The 25,744-nt window shown below is 39.7% G+C and overlaps 1 protein-coding gene across 2 annotated transcripts in view; it reads left to right on the top strand.

Moving 5' to 3' along the window:
• The window catches only part of gpc6a (glypican 6a), a 191,964-nt gene extending 166,494 nt beyond the window's left edge, over positions 1–25,470 (top strand). For both annotated transcript variants that reach the window (XM_085403116.1, XM_085403125.1), the window contains 3 exons: positions 14,900–15,030; positions 17,419–17,594; positions 19,941–25,470. In XM_085403116.1, the coding sequence (XP_085259242.1) occupies positions 14,900–15,030; positions 17,419–17,594; positions 19,941–20,158 (525 nt within the window). In that variant the 3' untranslated portion in view covers positions 20,159–25,470. The remainder of the gene's footprint in view (positions 1–14,899; positions 15,031–17,418; positions 17,595–19,940) is intronic.
• The last annotated feature ends 274 nt before the right edge of the window (positions 25,471–25,744 follow it).

Consider the following 25,744-nt stretch of genomic DNA (forward strand, 5'->3'; position numbering starts at 1 on the left):
GTGTGTGTGTGTGTGTGTGTGTGTGTGTGTGTGTGGGGACTGCTGATCAAAGGGTCAAACATTCTTGGTCAGGAAGAGGGTAGCCTCCCCCTCACCCTAGATGGTTCATCCTAGATAACACGGTGAGGAAGTCCTGCAGTTCATCTAAACAAAGAGCACTTAGACTAGAACAGACGCAACTACGTTAATCCTACCATAAAATAATAAGACACGGTATGACCTCTCATGCTCCCAAAGTGCTGTCTAATACACACAAAGTTTGCAGACTATCAAGGATCAAAACCTCTACCAATCTACAACTAATTACAAAACTCTAAGCATATATAAGTAAATATTTCTAAGCATAAATGACAATCAACAATACAAATCTAACATTTCCCCCCTTTTTGACCTTTATGCCTGAAAAGTTCCCAGGTATGAATACGTCATGTCTGACAGTTTCAATGCAAACCTTTTTATACTCAGCATATGTCAAATCACCCTAAATTACTGAAAGGTACACAGTTTAATAAATGTATTAGCAGTTACCCCATTCATTGAGCTCATCTCATGGCAAACTGCATCTTACGAGCAACCAAAGAAATTGTTAATTTAATAGTGAAACTAAAAAAGTAACATTTTGAAAAACATCTCAACTTGGTGGTGCTTCCTCCGGGTGTGCACATCACATGTCTTTCTGCAGAGTGGTTTAAGCTCTGCAGGGCGTCATGAATGTCTCTTCCAGTTGTTTCCATCACTGTCCATAGGACCAGAGTCCAAATGTATGTAGAATAGACATTCAAACATACTAGTTGGTTTTGTGGTTCGTCAACATGGGTCTCAGCTATTTCCAAGCTGCAGACCTCTCAGCACTCTAGTTTTATGGCCTCTTACCAGCCCCCATCACCTGACTTCAGACCTTCGTCTTGTGAGGGGGATATTTATGACTCCTTAATTGTCCACGCTCTGCAGAGAAACACCTCTGTGGAAAGGGTGCTGGGTTCCGTCATCTTACTGCTGTTATGATCCCAGCAGCCTTCAGAGTGTCATCGTATGCACAGTATAGTGGCACAGCATTAGGTGATGTTCATAGGAAACTGCTGTCATCACCACCATAGCTTCTGGTTCCTGTGCTTTCACAGAATCATGATGTCATCCTCGAACTCCTTCTGCGCTGTCGATGGAGCTTGGCACGCTCCCCTCATCCCACGAGTTTTCATGTTCCAACGCTGCTGAAGGTTTAAGGCAGAGCACGTCGTACACCTTAGTCGTCTTCCTCAGCGTCAATATTGAATCTTTCATTTTATTTAAAATCTTGCTGTGGGAAGTCTCCTCTTGATTTCCTGGAAGCTTAGTAGCACAGCTCTCTGTGTGATGTCTGCTGTGCTGAAGATGATCTCTGATCCTCCTGAAGCCTCTCTCCCATCTTGTGGACGATCCTCTCCTCTATTTTGCAGGCAGTTTCATGGTCCTTGCTGTGGCTCCAAGGTCTGATTTCATGATGGGTCCCAACCAGCTTGATCTTTGACCTCAACCACTGCCTGGTCCTGTCAGCTATGCGCTTCTCACTGGGCCTCTGAAGATTTCTCAGGAGATTACTGCTGCACCTGTATTTCCTTGCTAGGAAGACAAACTATTTGGAGAGTGTGTCAACAATCATCAAACCACATTCTTTAGTTCAGTGAACTTCACTTATAGGCCATCAAAGCCTCATCTGAACATGGGTGCACCACTTGCATAGGTTTAATATTTGTAAATAAAACGGCTAATCACACAAATCACTGCAACAATAATAAAAAACATTGTTTAATGTTAATCCTTGGACTGCAACAATAATAAAAACGACGACGACGACAACAATGACAACAACACAAAATAGGCCTACTCCGGACTCACACCGGACCGCTCGGGACCCTGACCCAGTTGTGGGACGCTCACCCACTCGCGCGACAAAACCCAATGAAGGGACGCTCGGGACACACACCCAGGGCGATTTCAAAACCGGACACTCACCGGACGCTTGGGACCCTTGGGCGATTTAACCAAAACTTCTTTTTCGGGACACTAACCCAGTTATCGCTCCACAAAGCAGCGAACTTCTCAACGCCTCACAAAATGGCGGAGACTGCACAACGACACGGTTATAGAGTCGGCCTCTTTAAACTTACTTGGCGTTGCTTAGCGTGTAATATCAGCCTGAATCCCGCCGATCGCCATTCATCGAGGAGAAAGACAGACAGCGAATCCACAGGAACTTCCTGGCTGACGTCAGTCTTTCAGCGTGCCTCCCCCCCCTCGGTGAATGCGATCCCCGGGATCCGGCTCGAAGGACCAATTAATGTTAGGTTTGTAGCTTGAACCCATCCGCTGGAACGTTGAAGACAATATAATTACACTGCTAAGCAAGACACAAGTAGGCAAACTTCTTCATGTTACTCGTGCACGGGAGAGAACCGGACAAACGCCGTTCCTTCGCTTGACCCCAGTAGCTCTCGTCCGTTCTCCCATACACTGTCCTTTTATTGAGGTTACATGAATATGCATAGGTTCATTAACATACGACGTCTACATACAAACAAAGAGTACCTTGCCTGTGTGTGTGTGTGTGTGTGTGTGTGTGTGTGTGTGTGTGTGTGTGTGTGTGTGTGTGTGGGGACTGCTGATCAAAGGGTCAAACATTCTTGGTCAGGAAGAGGGTAGCCTCCCCCTCACCCTAGATGGTTCATCCTAGATAACACGGTGAGGAAGTCCTGCAGTTCATCTAAACAAAGAGCACTTAGACTAGAACAGACGCAACTACGTTAATCCTACCATAAAATAATAAGACACGGTATGACCTCTCATGCTCCCAAAGTGCTGTCTAATACACACAAAGTTTGCAGACTATCAAGGATCAAAACCTCTACCAATCTACAACTAATTACAAAACTCTAAGCATATATAAGTAAATATTTCTAAGCATAAATGACAATCAACAATACAAATCTAACAGCACAAGAGTGCAGAACTGCAACACAGGTTTTACGGGTAAAAAGCAGTTTATTTAATTTTATTCTATAGCTTCATACTGGGTTTTTTTGCATACGTCAGCCAGAATCCTCAAAAAGTGTCACTTTGCTTTTAGTGGTATGTGTTGCAATTCATCCTTTATCAAAATGTTTTGAGCATCATCAATGATGTTTTTTTAAGACACATGACAACATGAGGCATGTTTGGCCAAAAGAACTGAAATGTAATGGAAAAAAAAATATTACCCTTGTGGGAAGTATCCAATCTTTATTAAAAATAAGCTAAACATTTGTGGTACCCCTCCTGTTGCCATGAAGATAACTGCAACTGAACACATGCAACTGAACACATGCAATTGAAGACAACATTTACTACCTTCTATATGAATGAATCTTTTAAGTATGACCATTCGCCGGCCTCCAATCCTGTAATCTGCCAAGGGGTACTGGTCTACCAAGGCACCAAGATCAACGAGGGAGATGTGTGATGTGGGAAAAAGTTCAAAACCTCTAAAATGCTCCCTATACCAGGCACCCATCCCTTTGACAATGAAGCTCAGGTTTTCCTCCACAACAACCATTTGGACAACTTCTGCAAATTCAGGCAATCCAGCAGAGGAGCCATAAACTACAATCATGCCAGGCCTGTAGTTTGTTCCATTCACAGAAGCATTCTTTGTGAGCTGAATATGGGTAATTTAATCTTCAAGTCTCGCTGTACATCATGATGCAGAATGTCAACAGAGACAGTAGAAACAGCTGAGACAGTTAGGCTCGGCCTTACAGTTGTGACAGACTCCAAGTGGTATGCCATCATGAACTGATGTTTCACTGCCAGTGACAGTAGCACATTTTTAAAGCACCGTGTGTGACGAACAACCTGTTTGAAAAAACTGTGCTTTGCCTCGAACCTCATGGTCCACATGCCAACAAGTGGCCCAAAGAATTTAATCATCTGTGGATAATGCTCCACAAAATGATGTTTTGGTAACAGCTTCAGTCCTGGAAACAGCTCTTTCAACCTACATCTGTGGTCAGAGACTCTAGACTCAAGGAAAGCAATTGATTGTTCTGTGTGTACTGGTGCAACAACTAGTTCAACAATGTCCTTTAGGTCCAAAATTACCTGCCAAGCTGTTTCATCTGGAGGTACCAAGTGTCCTACCAACAATGGAAGGAATCGTAAGAGACTCCAATTTTCATGAGCATTTCCTCCAATGCTTTTGTTCTGCATGAAAGTCCTGGGAATAGCATGAGGGCGATTACTCTTGTCTGCCCATTTGTAGGGAAATGTCAGAATGGACTCATTGACACTGTCAAGTGTAAAATATTTTTTCAAAATTAAGATATTCAGGCAGTATGCCAACTCAACTGGTAATATGCCCTCAAATATGTCATGTGCAATATCTGGAGGATATCCACTGCAAACACTGAAATGGGAGAGATGTGCAGAGAAAACACACCGTCTTTTAACACCGTGACATGGTTTTGCATTACTCTGTGCAGAACTTACATGCATTTCATGTGTCTCTTTGCTTCTCAGAGTAAACACACCTGAACTAACCTCTGTTTCTTGAATATCAGATCTTTTGGCCTCACAAAATCTGCAAAAGTATTCACCTGAAAAACTCTCAATAAATCCAGAAATACTGTGTGCTCCTAAATTATCTGCTATGACACACTGTATTGTGCCCCTGACAAATTCTCCAAGATGTGCAATAAAAATCCCTTGACTTTCCAAAGTAACAAGATCACTCAACAAGGGCTCTAGAATCTTTTCATATCCATATGTCTTTACATCTTCAGACTTGCAGAGTAAAGCCAGATAAATGGAAGTCAGTGATGAATGGCAAGCAGGTGGTAAATTGCTAAGAGTCCAATATATGGCACAGATTTTGTGCTTTTTACGGGAAGTGCCAAGTGGATTGCAAATCTCAAAATCGTCAATATACAAATTCAGTAAAACTCGCAATTCACCTGCTGATAAAAAACTGTTTTCTTTGAAAAACAACCCCTCCCTAAAAGACCTGTAAATCACTTCTTCCCCACTTTGTTCTGTTATGCGACTACCATCCAAAACCTTAGCAAGAAGGTGGCAATCACTGAAAAGCTGCTGTAAAACCTTTAAAACTGGAACATACTGAAATGTTCTTTTATTTTTTTCATCCAACACATACTCTACAGGCTCTACAACTTTAAAATTTTCCTTGTAGAAATTTTTGCGCTTAAAGGATGTTGCTAGGGGACAACCTTTACCTACCGATTTATACACAGGATTAGATGTACACAGTGCAGATGCAAGTTCTTCAATGACTGACTGGTCTATTTGCAAGCTGTGACTGTTCAATGTGTCTTGGATAACTTTTGCTGCCGTACACAAAGATGCTGTGCCCAACAAATACTGAAGTTCCTCCAAAAGTTCATCAACTGCAGCACTTGGAACGTGAAAAATATTTTCTAGTTTTAATAACACTGCCGCAAGCTTTAGCTGAACTACGTCTTCATGATCATTTGATGTCTCTAAATCAACAGGCTGTTTGTCACCCCACAATTCCTCAGCATTTGAAGCATCATGCTCTGCAGTTTCAGTTGCAAAAGATCCTCTGACAATATCCTCTTTGAAGTCTACCAGCGAGTGTAAACTGTGCTTGCGACTTTTGTGTGACTTAAAGGTACTGTAAATATTTGATTTGTAGTCACAACCTTTAAACATACATGTTACTGTCTCATTGTTTTTTAAATGACGGCTAATGTGCACAAAATATTCACGCTCTGTTCCTAATTCACTACAACAACATAACTGACAGGAAAAAGTTGTAAATTTGTCAGAGTGCTCTGGGGTAGGGCTGGGCCATATTATACCGTTCACGGTAATACCGGTATAATGTTAGGCAACGATAGGAAAATGAAATATCGCGATAGAATGGGAGTAAAACGCGCATGCGCAGTGCCTTTGTTTTCATACGCACATGGCCGATTGTTGAGTGAAACAGATGAACCAGAATTGGTTTGTAAAAATGGTGCAACTTCCGTGATGTGGAACTGGTTTGGTGTTTGTCCGTCAGATACACAACAAAGCACATTTTTTTGCAGAACATGCAAGCGGGCCGTCGTTATTGTCGTATTTGTCGGACTAAGATGCTCTTAAATCTGGGAGTAATCTGGGTCCTAAACTCCGTATACTTCAGGTCAAACAACACTGCAGCATCACTTAGAGTTAAAAACTGTCTAAATTCTTTCATCTTTAATAAAACGATCAGCATTGCTGCTTTACCAGGTGTAACTATAAAGTTTAACTTCCAGGCATCCATGAAAACAAAAGTTATTACATTTAACGGAGTTAGAAGTTAGCAGGAAGCTAGCGGAAGTTAGCTCGCTAGTTTCGCTAGTTACCTTAGCATGATATTGCATGTTCTGACTGAGAGATTTCTGAAAAAAATCAAACGTACAGCTCTGCTATCACTTCCAACATAAATGAAGACAGGAAACTAAACAGCAGTGACGTTTGTAGGGTTACTGAAGTTGGGCTAGCTGGTATATAATGATGTGCTACGTGATCGCTAGCGACACAGCTATGTTAGCATAACATAAACAGTGAAGCTGGAGGACGAACACTAACACTTTTCCACTTATAAAAGTTAACGTGAAGGTTCTTCATGGTTAGAGACAAATGCAATCGCATGGCAGGATGCTGTAAACGGACCAAACTTCAGTCAGGAGAACAACTGAGATAATCCATCCACAATACGAGGTTAGTCATTAATATACTGCAACAACATGGGAATAGAGCAGCTGCCAGAGAATTCAACATTAATGAATCAATGGTACAGAAGTGGAGGAAGCAAGAAGAATGAGTTTAATAAAGTTTGATTTATCTGACTGCTTTGTTTCGCTTAATGTGCCTTATAATCCTGTGCACCTTATGGTCCGAAAAATACGTACTGCACACTGCAGTTTAATGTTGCAAAGCACCTCTTTTTAACTTCAGTGGATATTATACATGGTTATGCTCAGGATATGTCAGCCCATTTCTACTGGAAATCCCTTTTGGTTAAACTTTCAGCAAGGAATTTGCATTTGCACTGTTACATTTTTATAAAGCTTTAATGTACATAAAAACCAGCTTCTTGTTTAAGTGAAAATAAATGGAAGGTTGTCTTTTTGCGCTAGTAATGTTGTGGAGTTGTATTTTGTCTCGCATCAATTATATCGTCGGTTATATCGTTATCGCAAATTTTCAAATATATATCGTGATAAATATTTTTGGCCATATCGCCCTGCTCTACTCTGGGGTATTGCTATGATTCCTTGACAAGTGTGTCAGAAGTGAATTCCAAGTCTTTAAAAGACATGGACACTCAGGATATAGGCACTTAATGTGATGGCCACGCCCAAAATGACTATGTTTCAGTCTATAGTGCTTAAGAAGTTCTGATCGTCTAGAAACTTCTGCACTGCAGTCTTTACACTTCCACATAAACTGGACATACAACAAAGAGAGAAAATTTGAAACAAAAACAAAAAACACACTTAGTACTTTACACAAAGAAAACTTTAGCCGTGGTTAACCTACAAGAATGGATGCATCTTAGAAGTATGCTTGTAGGCTGTATTATCTAGAGCATTCTTTTCCCAACTCTGTTCCTTGAGGATGCCCATCCTGCATATTTTTGATGTTTCTCTGCTTCAGTGCACCCTGACATATTAACTGTGTCAGTGACAGACTTGTGCACAACTTGAAGAAATTAGGCTAAACATTAGTTCAAATCAGTGTGGCGATGCAAGGAGGCATCTAAAAAAATGCAGAACAGAGGTCTTTGAGGAACAGGGTTGGGAAACACTGATCTAGAGTGCACCTAAAATCTGATCAGGTTAGAAAGCAATACCATAACAGTGCCAATTGAACAATCAAATAAAAGGAAAAAATAAAAACTAATGTTACAGCCAGCAACTTTCATGTTCAACTTTAAATAATTTTCTCTAAAGGATGGGAACTGTTGGCAACACATGGAATCAGTGTTCTACGCCCTAGTCTTTATAAAAAAAAAAAAACTGTACAAAATATAGAGGCATCTTTTCTTAAACTATATTAATCATATGTAATAATTGATATTAATTAATATCAATATTAATAATCACAAGAACCCTTAAGATGAGATAGACAAACTTGTCAATGCAATACTGTCGTGATAAATATGTAAAGAATTTGCATGTACTTACCAAAATAACACAGTTCCTTGAATAAACAATAACACATAAGGGGAAGAAAATCTGCCAGAAAAGGAACACAAATACAAAAAATTAAAATGAGGACTTTAGAAAGTCAAACAATTACCATTTCCAAGCTACTTCATGATACTCCCTTGTAAAAAAACAAATCTTACTTGTGCCTCTGTAAAAACTACAGATGGCACGATACCACTTTTTTTATGTCCGATACCGATATCATAACTTTGATTATCTGCCGATGCCGATGTGAATCCGATATAGTGTATTTTATAATAAATAAAACTGGGTTTTTTAAATAAATATTTTGCTGCATTTTGTATAAGTTCATACTCAGTTTAAAAAAAAAAAAACATTAAAACTATTCTGTTATACCTGTATGCAAAAAATACACTGCACCCAAAATATTTTATACTTCAGCAATACTGATCAACCTAAAAAACTTACACCATCCTCCTTATTCAGGTATTCTAAACAGTACATAGAAATATTAAACAACCTAACTAATAGGGCTGCCAACTCCCAGCAAAAATATTAGGAAACCACCCCCCACCCTCTGCCTCATAATGCTTAATTGACGTAATCTACTTTAATGCACAGAAACAATTATTTTCCTACAATAATTAGATTCAACATTTTTCTTCAATACAGTTGCAGACAGCACAGATGGTACCTTCCCAAAGGAAAAAGTGCTATATGAACTACTATTACTAGGGTATATATTAGACTTAATATTTACTACATACAATAATGGATTTCTATACATTTAACCAGATCACCACTTTGCTTGTAAGATTTAGATAATTATTTATTAAAAGCTAGACATTTTAAATGAGAATAAGAAAGAAAATTATTTATGCCCCCCTTTCCTTGTTAATGCCCTACCTGGCCCCCTGACAAGGCAAGGCAAGGCAAGGCAAATTTATTTGTATAGCACAATTCAACAACAAGGTGATTCAAAGTGCTTTACAGAGACATTAGAAACAAAAACAAATAAAAAGCATGATTTAAAACTGATTAAAACAAGCAAACAAACAAACTAACTAAACACACACATTTCACACCTGTTCGCGCGATCTGAACCCTTATCGTAAGGGGAGCTACCAGTCCTTCTGTGGACGAGCTACTTTCTATTTTAAATTCCCTGAATTTAAAATACTCTCTAGACCCAGTCTAGACCCAGTTGGGGAGCTACCCAGAGCTCTAATCCCACACCTGTTCGCGCGATCTGAACCCTTATCGTAAGGGGAGCTACCAGTCCTTCTGTGGACGAGCTACTTTCTATTTTAAATTCCCTGAATTTAAAATACTCTCTAGACCCAGTCTAGACCCAGTTGGGGAGCTACCCAGAGCTCTAAACCCACTTAACAAACAAACAAACAAAACAGTATATAAAATCAAAACAGATAAAATCAGAACAGTAGATAAAATCAGTAGTTAAAGTTTTGAAATTTAAGCTTAACAAACAAACAAAACAGTATATAAAATCAAAACAGATAAAATCAGAAATAGATAAGATCAGTAGTTAGTGTAAGTTTTGAAATTTAAGCTTAAAAGTGTGGATTTGGTGCTTTATTCAAATGCAGCTGAGAATAGGTGAGTCTTCAACCTGGATTTAAATAAACTGAGTGTTTCAGCTGATCTGAGGCTTTCTGGGAGTTTGTTCCAGATATAAGGAGCATAAAAGCTGAATGCAGCTTCTCCGTGTCTGGTTCTGACTCTGGGAACTGATAAAAGACCGGATCCAGATGACCTGAGGGATCTGGAAGGTTCATACTGGGTCAGGAGGTCACTGATGTATTTTGGTCCTAAACCATTCAGAGCTTTATAGGCCAGCATCAGAACTTTAAAGTCTATCCTCTGACGGACAGGCAGCCAGTGTAAAGACCTCAGAGCTGGACTGATGTGGTCCACTTTTTTGGTCTTAGTGAGGACTCGAGCAGCAGAGTTCTGAATGAGCTGTAGTTGTCTGACTGATTTTTTAGGTAGACCTGTAAAGATGCTGTTACAGTAATCAAGCCTACTAAAAATGAATGCATGGACTAGTTTTTCCAGATCCTGTTGAGACATCAGATCTTTTATCCTTGAAATATTCTTGAGGTGATAGTAAGCTGATTTTGTTATTGTCTTAATGTGTTTTTCTAAGTTTAGGTCTGCATCCATCACTACACCCAAATTTCTCGCCTGGTTTGTGGTTTTTAGATGTATAGATTGAAGTTCTCTGGTGACCTGTAATCGTTTTTCTTTGGCGCCAAAGACTATTACTTCAGTTTTGTTTTTGTTTAGTTGGAGAAAATTGTGGCACAACCAGTCATTAATTTCCTCAATGCATTTACCAAGAGCCTGTACAGGGCCTCGGTCTCAACAACACTTTGCTAGACCCGCCCCTGTACAGTTACCAGCTGCCAGCTACTTAGAAAAGGATCCTGGTGTTATTTGTCTCTCAGAAACAGTTCATAACTTCCTTTCAACTCATTCATGTCACCTAAAAGGTAAACCTGTTTCTTCATTACCTGTTCAGCTCTAATGATTCAGTAAAAACATCTCCTGGTTTCACCTTCATGTTTCCTTCTCACCACATATACAAACTGATATCATGACCAGCAGCTATTACGGCTGTGCCTTCAGAAAACACAAGCGGATACTAGAAAGTAATATTTAAAAAATTCTAGCAACAGCTTATCAAGCTTAAACGTGCTGCTGTTGTTTATCTGCCGTTTTCCACTTTCTAGCGCAAACTGGGCGATTAACAAACAAGAGAGGCAGGACTAGCGACAGAAAAGCCGATCAGCTGATAATCGATCAGTTTCATGATTGAAGTAGCAACAGGAGAGGGAGGGGGGAGAATGAGGGAAGAAGTTTTAGCTGTTCAGCATGAAGACACCGAATAACTCCAGCTTTGTGTCTTTTTTCATTCTAGCTGAAGTATAAAACAAATCGCTTCCTTTCCCCCTCAATACAAAACTCTGACAGCCAGTCCAGCTGTGGCTCCATACATCGGTTGTTAAGCTCAGCATGGAAATACTATGCAAACATAAAGAGATGAACTTACACACTTGCTTTACTTCTCTGTGTTAGTTTTCTCTGAGATTAAATGCAGCGTTTTGGAAGCACGTAGCGATGTTTCAAATGCTAAACCAGACCGCTGACAGGTCTCACACTCAACAGCTCTATCAAGTGAAGCAACTTCTTTTCTGAGTTAATTTCAGTTCTGACAAACATCACTCTCAGTGCCTTTTGAGCTCACATTATTGGCAACCACTGAGTTATTCTCCTCCACAGTTTTCAACCATTATTTGTTTCTGCACAAAAGACGTTGTGCAACGCCAATCCTACTTATTTCCTACTGCACCCCTGACTGTGCAGGTGCGTTCAGACGCCCCCTCCCCCGCCCGACTATTAATGCCAATGTTGTGGCGGGAGGGACGATTTCTCAATTTAAAACTGCAGGCAACTGTACAGTGAACTTTACAGCTAACTACAACAGAGAAATTGCCTCGTTCCATAATTTGTTAGTACAAAGTGTGCCACCAGAACTAAGCTAAAAACATGACAATTTAACGTAGCAGTTTTAAATTACTCTTTTAATAGAGCAGTAGCTAATAGAGCACATAGCTAGCTTAAGTCAAATCACGACAAAGTTCAGAGCTGTACAACTACTTAGACTTCTCCATGTGCACACGTCTTAAAGAGTCAACATGCTTTGACTGAGGTAAAAAAATAAAACAAAAACGACCGGAAAAGGTTTACTTACCGAAGCTAGACCACCTTTACACGAAGTTGTGTGATTAACTTGAGCCCGCTTGCAGCACACAAAACGTCCGCTTTCAGTCCGCGCGCAAAATGGTGGCCTGTCCTAACGCATGCGCAAAATAGCCCAGCAGGAGGCTATGAAAAACATACTTAAGCATTTTGAGCTACATTTAATTAACTAAAATTAATTGGATTAAAACGCAGAGAATGTATTCTGGAGTTACTCGAATTATATATGTAGACAGGAATTACTCATTTGAATTAAAAAGATATACCAAAATAAAATATGCTATATCTAAAAGGAGCCAATATCACTTTTTTCAGTGCAGCAGCTGAAATTGGTTCAAATCCAAAACAATTTTCAAAAAAATTGCAACACTGTGAAAAGCAATAGAATTTCAAAGTGAAGGTTGTGACCCATCAACAATGTTTTTTTTTTATATATATATATAAAATATATATTAACACGAACGCACACAGACACACAGACAGACACACACACACACACACGCAGAGAATCAATGAACAAACGTGTCTAATACAGGCCTGTAGTAGATAGACAATGTGTTTAAACTAATTGTGCACAATTGCCCATGTCTTCACTTTAATGTTATACTTTGTTAAAGTTTTCTTTCTCTCGTACATTTGCCATTTTTTAGCCATATTTCCCAGCACTAATGCTCAGGTCGCCTGCTGTGAGCAGCTCTCTGGAGATCGTCACACAGTATCTCCATACTGAGTTGAGGTCTGAGCTCCTAAAAATTATTTTTCTTTGTTTAAAGAGATTCTCTTGAAGCTTTACTTTGATGTTTAGTGTAATTATCTCACTGTTCTGCTGAACGTTATAACCACTCTGATATTCTTCTTTAAATAAGCGATGGTCTTGAGGACAAAGTTTTCTCTCAATATTGGAAAACTGACAACTCTAAGACCACAAAGACGGAATCAGATCAAGATGCTTCATCTCACAGTGTAACGAATAGCAGTAAGAGTGGCGTCAGTGTTTTTATCTAATTCTAAAACAGACAATTAAGCAAATTTTCCGCTGCTCACAAAGGTTTAAATTTCATACTGCAAACTGTGCATCGTCTTGCTTTTTTATTAGAGCTAATTGTTATGTGCTCAAGGATCTGTGTGCTTCATCAACAAGCTAAACACGAAGACGTTTATGGACTTCTATATGAGTATAAATAATAAAGCAATATGTTACTCCATCTGTTAGGATTTAAAATAACTTGATTCCGTCTTCATGATTGTTACTAATTCTATAAAAATGACAAAAGCAACACAGTAGATTTCTGTCCATGATGAGTCCTTGTGGAGTTTTTTCCCCCGTTTCTCTGATCACGCGCTCAAACTTCTTGCTGAGCCCAGATGGAATCGGTTGGGGGTGAACACTCATGCCAGATATCAAATTTGAAATCTCAAGTCTGCCTTGTATGAATCACAGATGAACACAATATGGATGGAAGTGGATTCAAAACTAAATGGAATGAAAAAGGGGTTGGTTGGAGTACTGGTCTCCTAATGCAGCGGTCCCCAACCCCCGGGCCGTTTGGTACCGGGCCGCGAGACTTGAGGCTTGGGTGTGAAATGCATGGTTTTCAGGGTTTCTATCGGTTTTTAGCGTTATGTTGTTATCATTTTTATCGTTAACTCGGTTTTCCTGGGTCTTTTCACGTGTGTTATGAATAAATCTTCTTTTTTTCGGTACCGGCACTAGTTTTATTTTGTTGTATTTATCCGCGACACCTTAAAGTCCGGTCCGTGAAAATATTGTCGGGCATAAACCGGTCCGTGGCGCAAAAAAGGTCGGGGACCACTGTCCTAATGGAATAAACTAAAAACAGGCTTGTGCAACATGACTGTTTAAAGTCACGACGTGCCTCACTCATGTGCAAAGAAGGAAATATTGAAGTGTTTTCTAAGTGTGTGTGTGTTTTTTCCATTTCTAGAAAAATATCAGTCATATTTTTTATCACAGTTTTATTATGAAAATTTATTTGGATCTTTGTTTTCTTCAAATTACTTTTTTTAATCTGAAAACTCTGTTGAGACCTTTTAAACTTGTGGTTCTGTACAGAAGTGATATTCATTCTAACCTAACCAACCTAACCTAACCTAATTCAAGGTGTCATTCACACTAGTAAGCCTTAACTTGATTCACACTACTGTGCAAAAGTCTTTCCTTTATAGTTTGCTCATTTCTCTCATTTTTGCTTCACAGGAGCCAAACTTTGCTGTAGTTTTTAAGGAGCTCTTGAGCAACAGAGATTTTTCATTTTCTGAATTTACAAAAATGTCAACAATAGTACAGTTTGACAGATATAGGGTAATATTTTGGTGATTCCCAAAGATCAATTTGCTGAAAACTTGGCACATGTCAACGAATGTGCAGTGTGTTTTTTGTTTTTTTTAAATTGGACAAGAAAGAAGGGAGAAGCCTGAAAACTATATACAGCAGATGAACAGTATCTGAAAGTCATGCCCTTAAGAAACAGGGGGAAAAAAATCAACAAAGATACAGGACCCAAGAGATGTATCTGACCCTTCAGCTGATCCATCTACTGTTCTCTGAAGCCTCATCAGAAATGGTCTCAGTGGAAGGCTGGCTGTCAAGAAGCCCTTTATAAGAAGGGGGAAAGGGGAGAAAAGGCTGAGGTGTGCTGAATTGCACAATACTGACTGAAAATCAGTGTCAAAGGGTCTTGTGTAGTGATGAATCTAAATTTGAACATTTTGCTTTAAATCATTGTCAATATGTATGGAGGAGGTCAGGTGAGAGCTCCAACAGCGAGTGTCTACAGCCATCTTTACAACACAGTGTAATGTCTGTCATGGAGTGAGGGAGCAGACCTTAATATTACTGAAGCAGTGTGGAACAAATATTAGAAATGTAATATAATTCTGCTCACTGTTTTGGCCCATGGCAGGTGATTGACATCAAAGAGAAACTCAAGGAGTCCAAAAGGTTCTGGTCCAACTTGCCAGATGACATCTGTGCCAAGGGCAAACTCACAGAGCCCGATGAGGAGCAGTGCTGGAACAGCCACACTAAGGGCAGGTGAGGACTTCTGGTACTCTTTATAAGCACAGCAAAGTCACACGATCTCTCCTGTTATCACATATTGCCTGCCAGGGATTAAAATAACCACACTCTGTTCAGAGATTATCGCTCGCTCTCTCTCTCTGTAAGTACAATGGGTTAGTACTCTTATGGAGAACTTGTACAGTATATAATCCCTGAAGGCTGTAACACCCAGAGGAGAGAGGCGCTCCAACACTTCTTGTCACCGGCGTTCAGTTTGCAGTGTGAAGCTAAACCGTACAGTTGATTGGTCACTGTGTCGTGTCTGTAACCGTGAACCAGAGAAAATATATAAGCTCATCACTTTAGCCCTCTCCAAGAAACAAAATCAGCAGATGGTGCAATAAAAGACAATTGTTTGTGCCAGTAACATTTTTAAGCGCCACTCTAAATCTGGTGAGTAAATTGATAATAAAACATCAGTAACAGTCAAACTGCGTTAGAAGTGTGTAAAATCATTGGATTCTCTTCTTATTTGAAAACGGACTATGTCCAGCTCTGTTCACCTTTAAGTTATTAAATGAAATACAAAATGATTGGAGAAGATGATGAAGCACAGATTGCATCGCTGCAAAGCAGTTAAATAATTCTTGATTCACTAAGTTACAACAGACAAAACAGACATTTGTGTGCTTCGGGCATGTTAAGAGCTCTCTGTGTGAAGTGCAACCACTCCCAACATGAAATAGACCGTTAAGCCTGATTGCACTCCTGTGTTTTGTCTGATTTAAGCATCTGCCATTAGAAAGAACAGCTCTTGTAATTCTGTCTAATTTCACTTGGTCTACTTTGGGACTCAGCTTGTCGTCCCAAATCATGAGCGCACATGCTGCATTTAAGAGATATGCTGCATGGAAATTACCCTTATGGAAGAGAAAAAGAAAAATCCTTGGTAAATAGTTATGTTTTCGACACATTATGTGTCTCGTGCTATGATCTACTACAGTGGTCCCCAACCGTTTTTGCGCCACGGACCGGTTTATGCCCGACAATATTTTCACGGACCAGCCTTTAAGGTGTCGTGGATAAATACAACAAAATAAAACTAGTACCGATACCGTAACACATATCATAACACACGTGAAAAGACCCAGGAAAACCGAGTTAACGCTAAAAACGATAACAAAATAACTAAAAACCGATAAAAACCCTGAAAACAATACATTTCACACCTGAGTCTCAACTCTCGCGGCCCGGTACCAAACGACTCACGGACCGGTCCGAGGCCCGGGCGTTGGGGACCGCTGATCTACTAATTAAAGTGGCCATTTTCACCTTTATGTCATAAAACATGCGTAAAAGAACTGAGTGATTGTTACCTTCACGAATAAATGATTATATGAGACAAGCAGCCGTGTGGAAAAGAAAGTTTTCACAGGACTGTGTGCAGTTCTTTGAAATACTAATACACCAAGATTCAACTACCTGCAGTCGTAGTACTTTAAAGCACTTGTTTTCTGTATGTTCATGGTCGACCCATGACTGAAAGGTGTCCAGGGTCCTGTGGCAAATAAGAGAAGTCATGTTCGGTCTTTTCTAACTGCAGTGTTAATAACTTTAACATTTAACATGCTAATCGAGGCCTGTAGAGTCAAAGAGGTAGCTCTTGGATTTTCTGCTTATTTCTCTGAGAATTGCTCGGTCTGACATTGGGGTGAATTTCCTGGGGGTTTCCACTCCTGGGAATATTGTGGCATTGTTTTAACCTACCATCAAACTGCCAAACTTCTGCTCTTATAGAGGTGCTCACGCTTGCTGTTGATCAGTAAGTAAATTTGGTTTCTGGTTACCCTCTGGAAACAGTAACAGTGTACTTAGTTTTTAACAAGACTTCAGAGAGTTTGGTGAAAACTTTCTTTTTCACAGGACTGTATAAGACTACAAGACTTATGTATATATGAATATCACATTAGGGATATTATTGGAGAGATTTCTTTATTCTTCTGTGTGACAACAAGCAAACTGAGAATCACATTTCACCAGTTACACCGAAAACACGTGATATAAATAGGAATGCTTTATTCTCGGTTTGTCTGTCAGTGTGCATGGTCTGAAGTTACACAGTGTTAAGCTCTGTGAGCCGCCTCACAGTAGATTTAGCGTCAGTGATGATGGCTTTCTGTTGTTGCAGCCAAACTATCAAGCATACATAGAACAACATAATTCATGAATATTTTTCATAAACATAGTGATAATAAATTATTTACTAAAGGATGTGTCAGTACAGATTTTTTACATTAGTTTATTTATTTAATATTATTTATTTTATTTTTTTTTCCATCAGTTCTGACTTGACTGTCATCAACATATGTCCCCAAATACTCGACGATGCTTTCAAGTTTTTTGATGTGTCGCTGTGTCCAGATATTTTCCTGAAGTGGTGAAGGAGGGTCTAACCAACCAGGTGAACAACCCAGAGGTGGAAGTGGATATCACCAGGCCCGACACGCTGATTCGGCAACAGATCATGGCGCTACGTGTCATGACCAACAAGCTGAAGAACGCATACAACGGAAATGACATCTACTTCCAGGACTCCAGTAAGCTTTCTTATTTGCTTATTTTTGCACTCTATCAATTACACACACGCTCACAGCTCAATCTGTGGGTGGAAGCAATCTAACAATAAGTAAAATAGATCAAGAAAAGCTTTCCCTCACTGCATGTTACTTTTGATATGGACTACATTACACCACACGCGGCACTGTGACAAATATATACACTGTTACTACTGAAATAAGATCTCAGTTGTCATTCATGTAGGAACTCGGTATACAACTCTGCAGGATGTTTAGTGTTGCACTGAAGCAAGACTGACATTTATTAGGAGAATAAATAGCTCTAGGTGTGGTGACACAGACAATGACAGACAACCAAGCCTATGTTTAGGAAGATGCACATCTCAAATGCTGCTATGACAGAAACCATTCTTTCTGATTCTGTGGATCCTCTTAAGCTGACAAGATGGGAGAAATTCGGCGAGCTACAAACAAAACATGTGGCTGCATGACTGCTGCCACCATAATTTGTACTTCAGCTCCATCTTTGCTGCTGTCATGTTTGTTTTTCTCTTGGGAGCGGTGTCTACTTCAGCATTGTAGATCCGGCGCTAAAGCGCCCGAAATTATTGCATAGGTTGGCAAGGGAGGCAAGAAAACCGTAAAAAAAAAAAGACGTTTACGCGTGATTTGTTGGTGAGACTTTCTCCCGCACTTTGCCGTTCACAATCACATTTCCCACCATTTTAAACTGAGCGAGGAAAGCCTGGCACTGTCAGCTGTAAAGGAAACTTTTACACCAGCACTTGAGATCAGATAATCAAACAGAATTGCCCTGAGAAGCAGATCTTTTCATGGCTGCTAAGTAAATCTTTGTATGTTTTTAAAATTGAGGTCTGTGGTTAACTTTGACATGTAAATTTGCCACACTGAACAATAGGAACTGTCTCGACAGTACCTTTGAAGGAGCCGAGAGTCCCAAACAGAACAAAATGAACCCAACTCATTAGCTTTGTTGTACCGTTCACTTTCATTTTTAACCTCACGCTGTCAAGCTGTTCCAAAAAAAGAAGCCGGCGTGTGTTGTACAAAAAAATTGAACTCAGTGTCTCATTAGGTACACAAGCCGGCAAAGTCTTAGTTCAACAGCTGCTTTAGCCATACAAGTAGTCATTAATAAGGTGTTCAGCTTATGAACCACCAGCACCTCAGATCGAAGAAACCCTCCTGAATTACCACAACGACAAAAATCATGTGCAGACTCCGTGGGTCCCCTTCCCCCGAATCAACAAGTAAATGCATGTGGAGGCAATATTAGGGTAATGAGTAAAGAAGTGCTTGTAGGACATTTGAGAAAGTCTGTGAAATTTTAATCATAACATATTTCAGCCTTCTTTTCCCAACATACTGTAATTAATGTGTGAAGCTGTTGCTTTGAGGTGCTAGAACAATTTACAACCTCATTTCTCCTCCTGGTTTTTATGGTAGAAAGCAGGCATTCGCTGACAAGAATGGATTGTACTGCTGTATTTAAATTCAGATTTCATAGATTTTCTTTATGTATTTGCATAATTACCCTGTACAATAACACCAAGTGTATTAGATTGGATACGGTTTTTATACCGTCAGTGTCATTTTTTAAACCCTAACCTTAAACCCTTGTATGTTTTAGTTTATTTAAGATAATTAGGCTGTGAGCAATAAATTGGACAAAAAAGTCAGATATAGCACAACTGATTCGAATTAAAACTAGTATGCAAATTGCTATTTATTTTTAAAAACTTTAGATTTTTCTGGCATTTGTTTCATGGTTCAGGCACTGTAGGGTAAAGCTTGTTCATCAGCAAGAGTTTAGAGGATATTTTGTATCTTTATGTTCACTGTAACAACTCCAGTGCCTAAAGTTTGCTGTTGAGCAGTTAACCAATTAAACAGTTTTCCGTTCATACAAAACTGAATTGAATAGTTGAAGCAGCTGTTTAAAACCTGCTGTTGAGCTGAAGACTGCAGGAATCTGTGCCAAAGCTGAAAGCGTCGCAACCTTCAGTCGCTCACTAATCTAAATACTGAGGGTTATTTAAACAATGATGCTACAGCTTTGCCAAGAAAAAAAATAATAATAGCATAGTAGATAGTCAGTAATTGTGAATATTTGAACTGAACAAAACATTTCAAACAACCGAAGCGACTAACCAAATTATAACACCCACTGTTGAATATATCAGTAGGATGTATGTGGGTGAGCTTTTTGTTTCTTCTTTTTCTGCCACATTCTCGTGTGACCGGGGCTCGATTGTGCGCTTTCTCTTCCCCTCTGCAATGAACCGCACTCGGTAGCTGCTTCTGATAATGTTATTTTCATCTAATTTTTAATTTGTGTTGCTGCAGGTGACGAGGGCAGCAGCTCCGGCAGCGGCAGCGGTTGCTCCGACGGCTGCACAACAGAGTTTATTTTTGTTGGAACAGAGGCTCCCGTGATCGGAGCTGACAGAAGCGATGAGCGCGCAGCAGCCGCGGGCAAGTCAGTTTCCTGCGGACCCTCCGTACTGCTGCTGACGGTTGCCCTCACACTCCCGCTTTGGGCGATGCAGACTCAGTGGAGATAATACAGTGTGGCCCGCATTACCACTGACTTTTTTTTTACTGTTACGTAACAGTATGTTTAACAGCAAGTTGTACTGCTGTTCCCTCACTGGACATGTAGAGCCTCCTGGAAACCTGTTGAGAATGGCTTACTGTATGGTGTGGTAGGAGTGAAAGTGAGTGCAGTGCTGCATCCCGCTTGTCCCCCAAAGAATGCTTGGTGCCATCAGTGAACCAGCTTTCACATCAAAATAAAGAAAATGTGTTTTCTCATTATTCTAAAGTGAGTTTTGGAGGGTAAAAAAAAGCCCAAAACATCTTTTAGAAATGAAACCCTCTAAAGATGGTTCTGTCAGTGATTTTTTGTTCCAGAGAAAAGGGAATCTATTTTTCTTTTCCTTTGTATGATGAATGGAGAAAACGAGACAACACCTATTTTATCCTATTAGTCTTCTCCCCCAAAAGGAAAAACAAAATCAAAAGGAGAAAGTTTTACTGTGTGCATGCGTGGATATGATGTTAACTGACAAAACATTCTTTTTTTTCCGTTTTTATGCAGGCTACACAGTTTTTTGGAGTGATTGTGCAGGTTGTACAGTGCTAGCAGTTCGCCTGGTTTCCCGTTTGGTCATATCGACGTGGCTTCAGGAAGCAGCAGGTCTTACAGCCACATTATTGTTGCACATTTGATTATCTCTTTAGAAAGTGCTATCGTACTGCACTAAGAGAACTACTTTGCACAGATTATTTTTGTTGGCTTCATAAGTTTCTACAGCTACAGAAAACATCCACCCCACAGAGAAAACGATCTATATTTTCAGATCATTTAATTGATTGTATTGTACTTATAAGCAGTTACAGTATGTGTTACAGTGGAAGGTACTGTAATGTAATCTTACTGGCAATGGATACTTTTTTTTTAACAACTGTGTCATTGTTTCTACAAATTATTTGATCATCTGTTAAATAAAAACTAAGAATGGTTCTGCAGCAGCACTAATTGCCTGTTAACAGCGTTCAGGTATCTAATTTACTTTCGTCTGTCTGGGTAGTTAACATGCACTCACGCTGGTTCTGTTATTCTCAGAGGACTTGGAGGAGAGTAATAATAGATATATCCTTATGAAATTTTAATTTCCTTAATTTTCTTGGCTGCCACACTGATGAATTTTGCTTTATGTTACTTGTTTATTTGCATACATGTAAAGTTACCCGTCGTAACCTCTGATATCCTCTGCTGGTTACCCCTCATGTCTTGCAGTGCATCATACTGAAATTTGCATGTTCTTTGGTTAATGAGAGCAGACCTATGCCCCCTACAGGCTACATGCGGTGTAATTGGTCGTGTTCTCTTAGAGGACGCGTACAAAGTCAGCAACTTTTAAAAAAGAGTTCCGAGGCCAGAGGGCTCCAAATGTACTCGTACAACTAAGGTAACTATTCGTAACTTTCATTCTGTGTCCTGCAGGCTTTGACCTTTAGCAGACTCAAGAGGCTCAGGGAGCAAAGCACTTCACAAACACAACACAGTGGTTGATGTCGAACTGTATACCAGAAGGGTTCATAGCTGAGTGAAAGGCTATAAGTGGCGGCCATAATAAGAACTGGTCACATTCGCCGAATGCTAAAGTAATGCACTTCCTGTTCTGTCTCCTTTAGCATGAGATGCACTGCACCATACTTTATGAAAGGAAATGAGTTAATGCTGTCTCTCAGTTCCTCGGGGTTTGAGCGCACACAGCCGTTATTAATGTGAGCACTCTGTTGTTTCAGTTTAATAACTGTTAGCCTGCAGTCTTTAAAAAAAAATTCAGTTCCAACATTGGTAAAAAAAGATTTTTTAAAAAGCACGCTTTTTCATTGAACTGACACTTTGTCTATCACATCATGCCAGATGACCTCACCTTTTGCCCTGTGTCAGCTCAGATAGGCTCAAGCTTTACGTAAGTGTTCAAGAAGGACTTTTTCTTTTTTGTTATACTAGAGAAACGATAGTTTTAAAGTACTCAGCAACAACTTGATAACACCAATCTGCCAAGTGAGATTCAATTAGCACTAAGTTCTAAGTTCTCATTAATTCTCCTCCACATTTTACCTTATGACATTTTCTATTAAGATCAAGGGAAAGGGTTTAGAAAAAAAGATGGGACTTTTTTTTTGACAATTCATCTGCAACTAATGGCTTTAACATCTAGTCGCAGAGAAATGTAGCTTTCGGATACAATATCTTGCAATATGTAGCGTGAATATTGTTGAAGCCATCACGAGTGTGCCTGGAGGATTGAATCTCATCAGCTCATAAGTACCTGAAATGTTTTCACAATACACAAGCCCATTACTTCAACAGAGACCTTCCAGTAAATACACAAATAGACAAATCAATAGGAGCTATGAGCAGCTAAAGAGATCTTGTGTTTCATGTACAAAAGCTTAATAAAGAAAATTCGGGGCACGAGTTTTCCTCGTCTCCACAGCGTGAAGAGGGGATAGAAAAGCACAAAGTTTGTGCAAGCGTCATGGATCTCTTCACAGAAAACACCATAAGGGAAATCTACCCTCGGTGTGCTCATATGACTCACGAAAGAGAAACTGAGCACCACAGGAAGCTCCCACAGTTGACCTCTTTCACCTCACTTCTTATCGAAATGGTTTTAGGATAAGGTGACTGAACAGCAGCCTCCTACTTAAAAAAAACACAAAAACCCCAACAGCATAGCAATTAAATCACTGAGCAGCAAACCTTATATGTGTAGCACAACAACTGTGTTTAACCAAAGCATGACTAAAGACAACACTGAAGCGATTAACAAAAGGCCACCCAATAACTAATTGTGCACAGAAACACGAAGGCAGAGCAGTTCCATTCACCTGTCATCAAAACTGGTTGAAAATCACAAGGGTTCACCCTGACTGAGGTGAAACGTTAGCGCATAGAGCAAAACAAAAGCTGACAAGTAAATCGTAAACAGATTTGGAGGATAAATCATGATGCAAAACAAGCGTGTGACATATGAAGAGACTTTAATCTTCTTTCTATTACTCTATAAAAGAAGCATATACACATTTTCCTCACTATCTAATGGCGTTTTCCATCTTTTCACGGTACCGCTTTTATTTTAATTACTATATGTCATCCCATTATGCAGCCTGATGTGTGACTAAACATTTAGCACTATCTGCTGTTTACCCTAATGCTTAGTTTCTAATATTCACATGACAGCAGGGGGATAGAAAACAAAAAGATGTTTTGTGTGCTTGTTTTTTTTGGTTTGTTTGGGTTTTGTTTTTTGTTTTTTTTTAGAAATTTCTTTAAAATGTGCTGTACATCTGGATACAAAATGGAACTACCGCCTACATTCTTTGCTAAGACAAATCGATAAAGAAACAGTGTGCCTGAACTCACTCACTCACTCTATCTATCTACACACACACACATATATATATATATATAAGTGTGTGTGTATGTATAAAATCCGTTTGTGTTTTCCTTCTATGCTGTGCACTCAAAAATGTCTAAATGCCAACATGCATGTCAAAATAACCATTTTGCAGCTGGCAGTTATGGTCCAGTGAGGGTCTGAGATCATAGTTAATGCTCTAATGAGTAAACTGCAAAGCACCCATTAAAAAGGGAGCAGTGAGTCAACACTGGGGTGATTTCTACCTGTGTTAATTAGTCACCAACAATGCCTGGAAGCAGCCCTGGGAGACTGAGAAGACTTCCCCAATACCCACCAAAACTGTGCATGCAGGAGACCCGTCTACATTCGCTTCACTGCCGTAATAACTGAGCAACTCATTGGTGCCGGAGAGAGGATGCGATGCACATTTTAAAGCCCCGGGTTTGAAAAGGTACATGGAAATTTTTAGTGCACACTAAAACGGATGACTGAGCAAGTCTTTGGAGCCTGTCAAGGTCAAAGCCTGCATGAGACGGGACGAGGGGTGCATTGGAAACTTTAAACATAAACACAGTTAGATGACTCGACTGTGTTTAAATCGTTTTTATACAGAAGTTATACGAGTCACTGTGTTGCACTAACAGCTTTTTAAAATTGCTCACGTATCCTGTGGTCACAGACAGACGACCAGCAGAAGCATCAGCTGCTGCTGTTTCAGTGGGTCAGACGGGGAGTTGAGAGGATGTCACGCTGTAACTATTTATAACATGGTGAATGTTGAATTAAATGCCGTTGAAGTAACTAGCTGTCAGTCCTGTGCAGTGCTGGTTTTCCTCATCTTTACTCACCCAGGAGTACCGCCCTGAGGACGCGATAATTGAAGTGAAGGAGGTTTCATGTAAAAGTCATGGTTTGTTACATGGAGGCTGTTGAAGTGTGGACTGATAATTAATTTTAGCTCTGGACGTTTACACTTAAGCAAGAATATCTAGAACGTTTCGACCGTAATGGCAAAAATGTTTTTTCCTTGTCTTTTTTTTTTTTTTTTTTAAACGCGCTTTGTGTTTTGGTGATTTCATAATTGGCAAATTAAATGAATATGCTGCGCAACAGGAATAAAACTCAATTATAAGTGCAAGTTAGTGGGTTTTACTTGGAGTCAAACGCAGCCAAAACATTGTGGAGGCAGATATTTCTGAGTCAGGGTCGGTAGTGAGGCGGAACAATCAGTGCGGTGTGTGCTTGATAATAAGGCAGGAAGTTAGCCGTGTGGCTTCAGATACGGCATTGTTTAAGCTTTGGCACTGCTGCGCCTCAGTGGGGCTTAACAGCTCAGTTTTATTTCTCCAAAGTGTAAAAACTCAAAGCATCTGCAGCCATACAAAGGTCGAATGCACCCATTAGAGCCTCTACAAGATCTGTGACTGCAGCAACAAGAGTTTTTGGATGACTAAGATGAGGCTGGGCTTTAGCAGTGTTCTTCAGACAAAGTCAAGAAAGTGAATTAAGAAAAGAATGTTTTGGAAGTTTGGTGCAGTTTTTTCCAAAGAGCTTGTGTCTGTCTAAACAACAGTCTTCTCTCATTACAAGAGGAATGTCTGCCATTCTCCACTGCCTTGTGTACTCCTCTCTTTCCTGGCGTGATACGTTACCACGGTCACGCATTCACAGTTTGACACGATTCAGTGCTAAACTTGTTTTGTTTTTGTTTTTCTCTCATTCATTCATTTTGGCATTTAAAAAAAAAGGGGGGGAAAAGGTGATGTGAGGTTTTTAAAGAGTGTTTTATGCAAGAATCTTCATTTTGATGTTAATCATTTGCTGCACTTTTGCTAAAACATATGCTGTGAGTGTGGTACTGTTGTGATTTGCAAAATCTGATAAATAAGGAGCACATCAAGCGTTTTGGAACTGTTGGTGCACGTTGTTCAAAGGTTTTTTTTTTTTTGGGGGGGGGGGGGGGTCGAAGTTGATGGTTATACAAGCAGACATGCCTTACCATTTTTTAAAAGACTAAAATGGATTGCTTATTTGGCTTTTGTTACACATTCTTGTATACAGAAGATAATACAATGGTAAAAAATAAACATTTATTTAAAAAAAAAGTTTTCTGGGGTTTTTCTCCCATGCTGCTGTGTATTTCTTTTTATTGCTTTACTGTGGATCCATGCCTCCAATGTTTGTGAGACTAGGAAGAAAAATCAGATC

This window comes from Rhamphochromis longiceps, linkage group LG1 (genome assembly GCF_057381845.1).
Source record: "Rhamphochromis longiceps isolate RC_006_pf linkage group LG1, R_longiceps_female_GT1.1, whole genome shotgun sequence".
Lineage (NCBI taxonomy): Eukaryota > Metazoa > Chordata > Actinopteri > Cichliformes > Cichlidae > Rhamphochromis > Rhamphochromis longiceps.